Source organism: Taudactylus pleione, unplaced genomic scaffold (assembly GCF_031769625.1).
Source record: "Taudactylus pleione unplaced genomic scaffold, aTauple2 ptg000707l, whole genome shotgun sequence".
Classification (NCBI taxonomy): domain Eukaryota; kingdom Metazoa; phylum Chordata; class Amphibia; order Anura; family Myobatrachidae; genus Taudactylus; species Taudactylus pleione.
This window is the reverse complement of record NW_028285109.1, coordinates 8,441,063-8,454,383: the sequence shown is the minus strand read 5'-3', so window position 1 is coordinate 8,454,383 and position 13,321 is coordinate 8,441,063. Positions and strand designations below refer to the sequence as shown.

The window sequence follows — 13,321 nt, the reverse complement described above, 5'->3', positions numbered from 1 at the left end:
TTTATACATGATACATCTATACTGCTAGATCTCTACGTAGGTCATTGTTGTATTGTCTCTCATCTTTCTAATAAAATGTTTTAAAAAGAATAAATAAAAATAAATACTTATTTTTGTAATTCAGAAGTAGCGGCAGCTACTTTATCAAACTTCAGTATTTATAGAATATACCTGGCATTTTCTATTTGGTCTCATTCACACATAGTAAGTGCACAAGACTATGGGGGTATGATTATTTTTACATTCCTTTAGATATGGTAATTGATCATTTGCCTGTGTTGCTGCTGAGATATCTCTAGGTCTGTATACATAGGGGGCTATGTAATAGGTGCCGATTTCCCGATGCCGTCTGTTTTTCTGCAAGATTGCGGCTACATTTAAAGAAGCAATCAGTGTAAGGCTGAACCAGTCTTATAACTGATTGGTGTTTTAAATTTAGCTGAAATCTCACATAAAATCAGACGGCATCGGGAAATCAACACCTGTTACATAGCCCCCTATGTATACAGACCTAGAGATATCTAGGTCAATTAGATCAATTACCATATCTAAAGGAATGTAAAAATAACAAACAGTGAAGGTGGTAATGAAATCCCATGATATGTACTTTGTATAGTGCAAAGGGCAGTGGTGGGCATACGCTGCTTTGTTTTTATACAACTCTACTATGTCTAGCAAAGCTGATTAAGCAGAATAGTTTAACTACCAAAATACGGATTGCGTATAAATGCGCAAATTCACTTCGAACATTTAGCTAAAAAAAAAAAAAATATGCATAGGTATGTACCACCTCACAAATACATTTTTTATGCCTTAAAGAAACAAAAAAGTATATCAGCATTGTCTAAAGATATACGTAACCATTTTATTGCTTTAACAATCATTATGCAACATGGTTCAAAATTAAACACATGGAAATGTTAAAAATGTGCCAGCTCTGTAGAAACGCCAGCATGACAAACTTGATGGTGATCTCAACTCCAAATGATGGTAAAATTTGCCATAAAAGTACAAAAAAGAACAATGTCCAGCGACGCAGACAAAGGCAATGCAAACCAATAATACATGCTTGTCTGCGCAAAGCTGCATAATATTGCCACTGGAAACAAAGGGATCCGAGCAAGACTTTAATGTGAAGTAGATTGTGCCAGCACTAATAAGATCACCAATCTTCCCCATAACCAGCTCCTTTTGCGAGGCAACATTCACATGAGTGCAGGTATTTGGCTCACCAACTGATAGATAGCAAACTTGGTAAACAGTGGGTCCGACATCATCAATCACGAGCCAACTTAGCTGGTTGCATCTCCAGGGCGCTGCATTGGGAATGTCTTTGGAAGAAAATCCATCCTCTGATCATTGAATGACGTTTTGACTGATGCCGTTGCAGCAGTAACGTGAAACATGGCTGCTGGAAGCTGTACCCTGCATTTTATATCCAGAACTAACTCTAAACAGAGTAAGTCTGTACCCTTGCATTGGCACCAATTGTACCTGAAAAGCAATATGGGAGTGGCAGGAAGAGATCAATAGGTGTCCCATTCGAAATAAAAATATTAATATTTGTATTAATAACCTTGTGCTGAGGTTTTGGCATACAGAGTTCGGCTGGGGAAAAAGGGTGGTCATATAGTTTTCTTCCAGTCTAGAGTGTCAGCATTTATGTTTCATGGCAAGCTGTGAAGAGAGATAAAACATTGCAGGAGTGAGACTATCAACGGAAAATAAAAGAAATCTTGTGTCCTATGATTAAGGGTGTAAAAATAAAACTAGAATATGCTACTTATTGCTCTATATACTACTATTTTATATAACACATGCATTACTCAGATGTTTAGAAAATTGCAAGCCAGTCAATGGCATCGCAAAGGTAAGTAGCGGGGTTAGGGTTAGGTACTAGGGTGTGGGGAGGTTAGGTTTAGGCACTAGGGAAGGAGGGTTAGGGAGAGGGGCACGGGGTGGGTTAGGATACCGACAGGTGTCGGTATACTAACCCCATCGGGATGCCGGTGTTGGGATTTTGACCGCCGGCATCCCATACACAACCCAATGTGAGACATGCACAAAATATATACACACGCATATAGATCAATAGATATACACACATACATATAGGTCCATGCATGTACATGCATACATACAAACACACGCACCAACTCACATACACTACATGGCCAAAAGAATGTTGGCACACCCTCCTAATTAGTGTTTGGACATTCATACTCATTACACAGTGATCACGGTGAGTGACAAAATTTGTGGGTCCCAGGGACCCACCACTTTAAAAAAATGGGGTCCTACCTGACCATTTCTGGGTCCCATCATAATTTATGCTTTAGAGCTCCCCATATGCCTTTCAGACCTCCCCACGTCCCCCTAAAATGCCCATCTGATACCCCCAACAGCATCAGATATCCACACAAGCCCCTTCAATGCATGTTTTAATGCCTCCACTATCTTTCAGGTAATATGACTTGTCTGTTCACAAAACCCATAGTGAATAAGTAGGTTTACCATATCATCACTTTAAACTGGGACACTAATGGATTACACAGGTTCTGTGGCTCATTAAAACCAGGTAAATTCCAGGCATGAAGTCAGCCAGTCACAGAACCTTTGTAATTACTTCATGTGTCCCGTTTTAAAGCGATAGTATGGTTAGCCTATGAATAACGCTTTAGGTAACAGATATATTTATCAAAGGATAAATGCCCGGTCTTTACACATTATGCCGCACATTAATGCCCTTTACAAATTATGAAACAAAGCAATGCCCAGCCTTTACACATTATGCCACACAGCAAAGCCCAGCCTTTACACATTATGCCATGCAGCAATACCCCTTACAAATGATGGCGCACATTAATGCCCTTTAGTCCCCTCTGCATTGCCCCCTGTAGTAGTCCCCCTCTGCATTGCCCCCAGTAGTAGTCCCCCTCTGCAGTGCCCCCAGTAGTAGTCCCCCTCTGCAGTGCCCCCAGTAGTAGTCCCCCTATGCAGTGCCCCCAGAAGTCCCCCATATGCCTCTCAGGCCCCCCTATGCAGTGAAGGTAGCTGCCCCCCAAATAGGAGTGACCAGGGCATTAGGCCCAGGTCACTAAAGGGCAAATTGGTGGGTCAACTACTGGGGACCCACCTATTTGTCCTTTAGTGACCTGGGCCTAATGCCCAGGTCACTCACCTATTTGGGCGGGGGGCAGATACCTTCAATTGGGCCTAATGCCCCCTATGTAGCCCGGGCCTTGTGCCCGCCTATATACCCACAGGCCTATTGCCTGAATTTATGCCACGGGACAACCCTGTGGTCCAGGGAGGGGTAAATAATGGTGGTCCAAGGCCGCCTACCCGAACGGTGGAAGAGGCTGCGGGGGGGAGCTTCGATAGCTCTTTTACTGTCCACCCCGCAGTCCTCTCCGGTCCTCAGCTTCAGTCTTCTGCCGCTGGCCAGCAGCGCCGCCTCTTCCTTCTTGATCACGACCTCTTCTGCCTCTTGCACGGCCACTGGAACTGTTGCCGCGCCGCTCTTCACTTGTCTTCGGGAGGTCTTCACTCCTCCCCTCCGCCGGCGGACTGAATGTTCCCGCTGAGCAGCGTCTATTCAAGATGCCGCTTCTTGACTTACGGGCAGCGAGCTCTGCTCAGCTCGCACCCGGAGCCAAGCTTCTCCCGCCGACACTGGTGGAAGGGACCAGGCGGTCCCTTCACCAGGTACCGGCTGCGGTGTCTTACCTGGCGCTGGAAGCAAACTCTGCCCCAGCGCCGGGCACGGACACTGTGCTGATGCTGGGATCAGACAGTTGATCCCAGCACGGCTTTCCACAGCAGCAGCCAATGAGAGTCTATCTGACTCTCATTGGCTGTTCTAACATACAGCGTTAGGTCTGTCTCTGCAGGGGGACGCGCTGCAGCCAGCTGTCAGGGATTGGCCACAGCACAGCACAGCACAGCACGTCTCTAGGGACCCGGGTACTTTAAAAAAGTGAGTCCCCAGTGCCCGATATCAGGTAAAATAGGCACTATAGCGCGTATTTGCAAACACTGAAGTACAGGTGCATAAAATCAAGCTTATAGCCACGCAATCTCCACAAACAATAGCAATAGGATGGGTTGAACTTTCAACATGACACTGGCATTGGATGGCTCCTTTCCAAAATGTCAGGTCTCCAAATTCATGCCCTGCAACAGCTCTCCTAGTCTGCTCTAAGGGGGTGATGTGTCAAACCTCTCTCTCTCTCTCAAAGTTTCATATTGTCACCAACCAATCAGCTTCTGTCATTTTACAGGCTGTGCTGAGTAAAGCGGTAGGACACAAAATCACAGAACAGGTCTGCAGAGTGCTGAAGAGCGGTAGCAGCACTCAAAGTTTCATATTGCCTCTGGAATCAATATCAGCACAAGAACTGTTCATCAGGAGCTTCATGATTTAGATTTCCATGGCCGAACACCAATTTACAACTGGAGAACATAGAAAACAACCTGTCAATTTCCCATGAGTGTGCATCCCAGTACAACAATAACTGAAATAATAAACCATATGATGCTCCAAGAAACCACTTACAACCCAACAGCTACTCCCTGAGATCTATAGGACTCTGTCGATTCAGCAAGTGTTAAAGTTCACGACTTCATCAGAAAAAAAGACTAAGCAAGTATGACCATCAGAAGGATTGTTAGGAAATAGCCCCTTCTTACTAAAAAATCCCCCAAAACACTGCACTACATTGTAAAGTTGCATCTGAACAATTTATGTGGCTTTTGAAATAATGTCTTCTGACCAGACAACAAAACAAGTTATTTGGTACTAAGGCAGTGTCATGTTTGCCGAAAACCAAACTCAGACTACCACCACAAGAGCCTCATGCCAACTGCCAAACTCAGTTGATAGAGTATTTTTTGCAGCCACAAGACCTGGGCACCTCGCAATCATTGGGCCCACCATAAATTTCTCCTTATACCAAAGTATTGTAGAGGACAAAATGAACCCATCTGACTGACAACTAAGCTTGGCTGAACTACAATCATGCAACAGAGATACTAAACCCCTCAGTAAACTAAATGTCTGAAAAAAAAAGACTATCATCAATATGGAGGGATATTCAAATAAATAAACATAAAGGTGAAGTAAACCTAATGCTAATGTACCCTAGTCAAGCATTAGATTTACTTCACCTTTATGTTTATTTAGTTGAAGATCCCTCCATATTGATTATAGTCTTTTAGTTTATTTTGTGTAGTATTGTGTTTAAAGGATAAGTATGGACCATACCATTTCAAAGATGGCCACCGCACCCAGAGATGGTATCTTAGGGCAGACCACAACAAAGATGGCTACACATAAGACAGACTATAAATAGCCATCACATCCAAGATAACACATAACGATTCCCTGAGGAAGGCTGCAAGGCCGATAGGCGTGGGAAGCACCTTCACATTATCTACATCTGACAACCCACACACCAGCCACCGCCCCCCAGTTAATTCTAAGTCTCCTCGAAATTGGTGTGAGTAGAGCGGCCGACAACAGGCTGAGACCCAGGTGTCGCGGAATCCCGCGACAACACGGCGACCCGGAAAGCTCGCGGAGAACCGGCCTGGACACTGCTCCCAGTCACTGTGTGACGGCATTTAGACAGCGGACATAGAGGACCATCGCTTTGTGTAAGTTGTGCAACTGGGGGTACAGGACACCGCCCCACCAGGACACAGCCCCCCAACATCTACTGACTACAAACTATATTTCATGGGACATTTATGAGACCTGGACTGTGTTTCCCACTCATAATTACACCAGTGATTTACACACATATGTGTAATCTTGATCCGTCCAAGATTAAGGGTATATAGCTAGTACACAGAACAACAAATTACAAGTGCTTTATAATATTACCCATCACCCCTTGTTTATTTATTTAATTTTTTTCATTTACAAAGGAATATACAACCTTTAGGAGTTATATTATTCCCAAAAAAGACCTGATATAATCTCAATAAAATAATAACATGTGATTTGGTCCCATACAAACTTTATTGGAGGCTATTGCATTGACACAAAAAGTTACCTACTGAGCGTGGATCTTTCTTCTTATATATAGTTTGATATATTAGGGATGGGTTACCCTAATTAGACCCTGCAGCTCAATCACAAGCATTAATAACTACCCCAAAAACCCAGTGGAGTGCAGTTTCTAAATACAATTCCCACATACATACATACACACACACACATAGACTATAGTTATCCTCACCTTGTGAGCAGTGTCTGCAAATTGTTGTGCACTATTCATCATTTCCGCTGTGGATTCCTCAGCGCGGCCCAGGCGCTCTCCGCGCTCATTAAGGGCTTGGCTAGCTTTCTGCACCGCACTAGTTACACTGTCAGCAGCAGAGTGTAATATACTGTTACCTATAAAACAAAATATACATTGTTCTTTTTTGCGGGCAATATCAATATATCTTTAGAAATGTATAACAAACGATAAAAACACATACAAAAAGTAAATATTGTAAAATTGTACTAAAGAATTATCAGAGTTTGAGTGTTCGCCACAGACAAAAGCTCATTTTCTTTGCATTTTTGAAGTTTTCACAAACATCCTTTTTACCAGAATCTCATGAAATCACAATGTACCAGACTTGAATATGTTTTGTAGAGGCATAGTCTACCGACAGCAATTTTTAAATTCTTATTTTTATTTACAGTGGAAGCTGTACTGCCCCCTCTACACCACGTCTGGCAACCTTCCAATCTTAGTTTTATTTATTAACTAATTCCCAAAGGACAGGAACAGAGTATAAACAAAGAAGAGTAGAAGAACCACTGCCCCATCAATGACAAAACCAAAGTAGGACAGTACAAAGAAACAAGAACAGAAAAAGAAATGTGAAGAAGCACGTCTTGTGTCCGCCATGTATTTGGAGAAGAAGCTTGAACATTAGTACAAAAATACAATTTTCCTCAATCATTTGTGGTGGCACTGGGGTCCTAAAGAGTGGGGAGTGCTCCTGGGTGGTGTGCAGCACCTTATGTCATAAACTGGAATTCTTGGACATGAAAGTGTCAAATAATGTAAACCTGACATATAACTAATATAATTCAGCTAGCAATAATCAGTCCAAACTGGCTCGTCTGGTGTGCCTCGAAGGGAACCATGATATCCTTGTTCCTGAGTTATAAGGGGGTCAGGGATTTCATGGAAGAGATTTATTTTGACACGCCAAAAAAATCTATCCCTGTGCTTTATTTACTTTTGAAATAACATTGTTAATGGATACTGTGTGAATCAGCTATGCTTGAAGTAATTTTTACTATTAGGGGTATTCAATATGGGAGCGAAAACATCGTTTTTGCGTTAATATCGCACCTATGACGTCATTATCGCAGGTTTTACTTTTACACCGTATTCAATTTCAAAGACTTATCACAGGTTCGAAAAGTCTTTGATAAAAAACGGGGATAACTTTTCACCATTGAATAGGTGTCGAAAAAAAGTGCAGAATTGGGGTTTAGAGGTGCACCCTTCAGAATGACCCCTTGAAACGATCTGTGTCAAAAAAATAAATACATCGGGACACCCCAAAAAAAGCACTTTGAATTTTGGGTGCCAAAAAAAAAATGTTGGGGAACAAAGTTAAAAAATAGCGAACTTGACTCTGGGGGGGTCCCCAAGTATGCCCCAGGTGTTTTTTTCATTGCAGCTACTTGGGTTTTTCACGACTTTTTCAAGTCTCTTTAGCAACTTTAAAATATGCTGACCCCCATTTTCACGTACCCCAAATATGCTGGGCATAGTTATTTTTCCCCCCCAAAAAATCTAAATGCTCTTCAGCACCACTTTCTTCAAAGTCACTTGTAGTTAAACTGTAAAGTACAATAGTGTTACATTATTTGGCTCCCCTATTACCCCCATACCCACCGCTCCAGGGGTATGGGGATGAGCCCCAGGCTTCAGCGTAAGCCTGTGGGGTGCTCGGGAGAGGGGGGACCCTTTTTTGGGGGGTCCCCAACTCCCCCGAGATCACCGGCTTGCGCTGACTGACTTGGGGTGTAATGCTTTGGACCTGGAGCCCCGGTAATTGGGTCTCCGGGCTGTGGCATTACACCCCGGGCGGTTGGGTCTGGTGCTGGTCTTAAATATAGGGGGTACCCCACGTTGTTTTTGGCCCCTATATTTAAAACCAGGACTAGTCCCTGCAGCCTGGTGTTGATTTCTAAAATACAGTGGAACCCTACACATTTTGTTCCCTGTATTTTTAGAAACCACCACTGGCTGGCAAGCCTGGGGCTGCTTTGGCTATTGGGGGGGGGGACCTTATGTCATTTTTTTTCTAAATTTTTACAAATTTATTTTACAGGTTAACAAAAATGTGAATTTTTGGGAAATATTCTAGGGACCCCCCTAATGATGTCTAGACATGGGGGATCACTATGGGTACCCCCATTTTTAACTACTGAAGGAAGTCGGGGTTTCTAATAGCCGCGGCAGGAAAAAACACCTGGCAAAGCTATTTAAAAACCCGACTTTCTTTTGCAGGCAAAAACGGGGTTACCCATAGTGATCCCCCATGTCTGGACATCTTTAGGGGGGTACCAGGCATATTTCCCGAAAATTCACGTTTTCTTCCTTAAATGGGGTCAAGGGTCATTTTTAAAAAAACAGGGATAATTTTTCAAATCACTATAGCAAGTGAAAAAAAATGCAGAATAGGGGTTTGGGGGTGTAGGCTTATAAAAAAAATAGCCTGTAGTTTTGGGAATGTCCCCTTAAAAGGAAATGTTAAAAAAAAAAAAAGTCCCAAAAAAAAAATCGGGACAAAGTAGTGGCAGGTGCATTTTTGCAGTTTTTTAAAATTACCTTTAGGGACATAAAAATATGCTAGTACCCATTTTCATGTACCCAAATTTGATGGGACCACTTAAAAAAACGAAAAAAAAAAAACCTAAGTGCTCTTCTGCATCACTTCTTCAATGTCGGGAAAGAAAACACCTGCGCGGCTATTTAAAAACCCCGACTTTCTTCTGCAGGCAAAAACTGGGGTACCCATAGTGATCCCCGAGGTCTGGACATCTTTAGGGGGCTCCTACAATTATTTCCAGAAAATTCCAGTTTTTTTTCGCCGATCCAAGTATCGCCGGGTCCCATTTTCGACGATCTCAAATTGAATACGGGGAAAAGCGGGAGCGTGCGCGATACTTTTTCGCTGGCAAAACCTCCAATGTGCGGCGAAAACCTCGCTGGAGAGGTTAACGTTTCATATTGAATACCCCTCTATATGTTTATCTTATAATGAATGATAAATGCTTATTTATTCTTTTACCTGTGAATACTAGATAGTGTTTTACACTAAATTTTTGACTATTATGTATAATTATTATATTTGCATTCTTTGGTATTAAAAATTCTCTATTTTTTTCTTACCTAAATTGTTTGCGTGTCCTAAGGGTTATAAATCAACCTTATTTAAGAGCTTCAGATTAATTCTTGAGTTTATTCTCATTATAAATATTGGTAGCTACCAGGCAGGCTTGGTGCATCACTTAGCAGCTGGTGCTGTTGCCTGCCTCACAAGCTGGCTCCATGTGTTTGTGGTAGTTTTTTGCAGGCTTTCCAGAGATGGAAGCATGACGAGGAGAAGGTGCCGTACAGGGAAAGCACCTCTTCACAGAGCCCAGCAAATATGGAGGGTCATTGGTCTAATTCAACCCCCTGTACCTCTCCCTATGCTCCCTGGGACTCTGCCCTACTGCTATATGCAGATGCCGGTGCTGAGGATGACCACAAATTTAGTCACCAGAGTGGAGAGCCACTAAACTTGCAATTGACATCTCCAGACCACCGTTTAGGAGCCACCGGTGGCTGATGGTGCTGAAGGATCAGGGATCCTGGACATTACATACCACAGGTATGTGCAAAGTCTCCCTTAAGACAATCTCCCATGGCATCTCAATAGCCGGCTCCAGTCAACCCGCTCCATTTATTCCCCCAGCAGCTAAAAGATGTGCAAAAAAAAATATATACAAGAAAAATTAATGCAAACGTAATAAAACGAAGGGCTGCAAACGGCAGCCCTGGAGAGTGTGGCCGACTCGGTCACGCAGATGAGAAAACAAAACAAAAACAAAGAGAGTTTGAACAGTAGCCATTCATGGTACAGAACGGAAGAAACCGGAGTTTCAACTGTACAAAGTGCCCCAGTTCCTCACACCACTTGCTTTAGTTCCAATGTCTCCCAAGGATGAAGGAGAAGCACAAGAGTTCTAAAACATTCAGTTTTGGTGATATGTGAAGACTTTGGCGGTATAAATGACAGCTGCTGCCAGTTGCAGTCTCATCGTTGGCCCTCAAAATTCTGAAATATCTCATTTAATCTAATTTCCGCCAGACCACTCATGATCATAGTGAAATCAAACTAATACTCTAATTAAACAATTGGTTTCTAATTTTCTTAGTTGTACATACAGAAGAAAAACAATACAAAAAACAACCACCACCACAAGTCATAACAACAACAGAAGGGAGATCAATGTGTCTGTGTACTCTGACGCAGTCGCACTAACCTGAGAAGAGTCTGGACTGGCAGTTGATGAATTCGGGCTTCCTGTCCGAGAGGTATCTCTGACACGCGTGATGCAGGATTTGGAAGAAAGTAAATTTCTCTGAGCCAGAGCTAGCCACCCACTGATCAGAGGCGTTATCAAACTGAAGGTCAAACTCTGGGGATTCCTGCAATGGCAATATAGATGCAAAGTTTGTACTACAGGATAAACCTAGCTTCATGCTAAAAGTATTGTTAGAACAGTGACACTGGTCAGACTTTCTTGTAGCCTCCAAATCTCCAACTGTTCTATGAAAGCTCACCTCTTCAGAGAAGCTGACCAAATTCCAGAACAACCCTAATAAGTACCCTAAGCTATTCTACCCATTGCCACCGTCTACACAGTTCAAAGCCAATATACGCTTATGCATGTATTATTTATTACCGGTTATTTATACAGGGCATACATATTCTGCAGCTCTTTACAGAGAAGAATTAGTCACAATGAAGTGTCTGTGCTAGGTTACAGAACAATCTGACTGGACCAATATGCAGCACTCATGTATCAAACACCTATTTCCCTACAGATTGTAAATGACGAGTGGGGCCCTCCTACCTGTCATTACCCAGTCTTGTTTTATTTCTGTGTTCCCGACTGTAAAGCTGGAACTTTATATAAAGAGTAATAAATAATATTACTTGGAAGCATCAAAATTCCAAAACAGGTTTCCTTAATAGCTTATTTAGGCTTATGGATAGCCTTGGCTGTAATTCACTTGGGTGTTACAGAAATCCAAAAATGAAGCAGTAACGTAGAAACAGATCATATAAATCCTTTGGGAAATATGCAAGCCATTCACCCACTGGCTAAATGGATATTTAGAAACGTCAGAGAGAACTATGAATAAATACTTAAAAGTCTGTAAATGTATAAGTGACTCAATGCAACAAAGTAATTAAAGGTGGAAATAATCCAACCTCCCCATCTAATATTCATTATTCTAAATACCTAGATAATTGATATTCTATGCCTATGAATATTTTGCCTCACAACTGGGATATACACATCACTGACCTAAAATGAGAGCTTCCTGTGTGAATTAAAGACCTATACACTAGAAAAAAAATAGTTCTGGGTCATTCCATGTCAAGTGGACCAGGTGTCCCATCTGACCATCTCCAATTTTGATAACACTTTACATTAAGTTTGGCATATATCTCAGACTAAAGGGCCCTATACATCTAACAACAGATTGCCCGACCCTCTAATCCAGGGGTCAGGGAACTTTACCTTTTACTCCAAAATATATTTAGATACGCCGACGTTACCCCCTTGATTTGAAAGGAAGGAAATCATATAGCAGTGCCCCCATAGTTATGCCCCTGTAGCAGTGCCCCCATAGTTATGCCCCTGTAGTGCCACTTGTACAAAAAAAAAAAAAAAAAAAAAAAACAACTTTCCTTAATCCCCGCTCCTGCATCCGCCGTCCTGTCCGCCCGGCTGCTCCTCGGAACTATGGGAGAGACGTCATGATGCGCATGGGGAGAGCCGGAAACTGGAGTTCAGAAGAGAACTCCAGCCTCCGGGTAACGTGGCACTGCAGGGAAGGAGCCGGGCGCCCACTGGTAATAACATCTCAGCGGGCGTCCGGCTTAGAACCTCCCTGTGGTGCCGGGTTGGAGGTCACTGGCGCCGGGTGCAGCGGTGCACCCGATTCACGTGCATCTCCAGCTCTGCATCCCTTACCCCCAGGAATTTCAGTTTTACCCCATGTGGGGTAATTTACCCCTCTTCCCCGACCACTGACATAGAATGACCCGTCTGCCAACTTTCCTAGTGGGTTTCCAACAAAGAATCCTGAGTATCGTTTGCATAAGCATAAACAATTAATAAAATGTACTAGGTTTAAACTATATTTAGGTTCTTGAAGTCTAATTAATATTAGTAGTTGCCAACAGTTGGGTGTAACCAGGAAAGTATACAGGATGCAGAAATTGTTTTGACACATGTACTGTAACGAAATCACTGGCCCGTAAAAATTAACAATTTGCTTGAGAGTTATCAGTATTTGCCCTGCTGTTCCCATACTTGCTGCTGTTAATTAATGTAAATATCTCAGATTTTATTTAGTGTTGTATTACCTATTGCCATATTATGTAATAAGAGACAGTGCTTTCTCTGTTATTTATATCAGGTCATACATCTGGTACAATATTCCTGCAAGACCGGCTACAAGACCTGTTATATTTTATTTGTTTACCATCTGTACTCTTGCAAAATCAGGAAGAGATTTGCACACTGTTTAGTCTGCATTAATTCATGGGCACACATCAAAATAAATTGCATGGTGTTATTCAATAGAAAGGTTTCATTATTAAATCCCCTATCCAGCTTCAATGGGTAACAGATCTCCAACGTTCCTTTACCCTTAAACAATGGGAGTCTATTCATCGCTCTTCCTTCTCCCTATCCAAATGTACTAACCATACTGAAATGCATATTGAATTCTTAGATTGTATTTGACTCCTTCTAGGCTGCATAAGATATGGCCTACAGTTTCTAAATTCTGCTGGCGTCTTTGTCATTCTGATGGTACTATTTTTACATTTTTGGGGGAATGCCCTGCCTTACATCCTTTCTGGACAGACTTATTACACTAAAAGTTCTAGGCCTTACACTACCCCTAGACCCTTCTCTAGCCCTTTTACACTGGTACCCGATCACTGTTCTCAAATCTGCTCGTTATATCCTCGGTCATATTTTAATATCTGCTAGGGCTACTATAGC

At 42.4% G+C, this 13,321-nt stretch overlaps 1 protein-coding gene across 1 annotated transcript in view; it reads right to left on the bottom strand.

Annotated features, from left to right (window-relative positions):
* Positions 1-855: 855 nt before the first annotated feature.
* STXBP6 (syntaxin binding protein 6) overlaps positions 856-13,321 on the bottom strand; it is a 115,520-nt gene continuing 103,054 nt past the window's right edge. The window contains exons 4-6 of the mRNA XM_088456553.1: positions 10,556-10,721; positions 6,246-6,403; positions 856-1,677 (exon numbers count right to left, since the gene is read on the bottom strand). Of these exons, the coding sequence (XP_088312679.1) occupies positions 1,654-1,677; positions 6,246-6,403; positions 10,556-10,721 (348 nt within the window). The 3' untranslated portion in view covers positions 856-1,653. The remainder of the gene's footprint in view (positions 1,678-6,245; positions 6,404-10,555; positions 10,722-13,321) is intronic.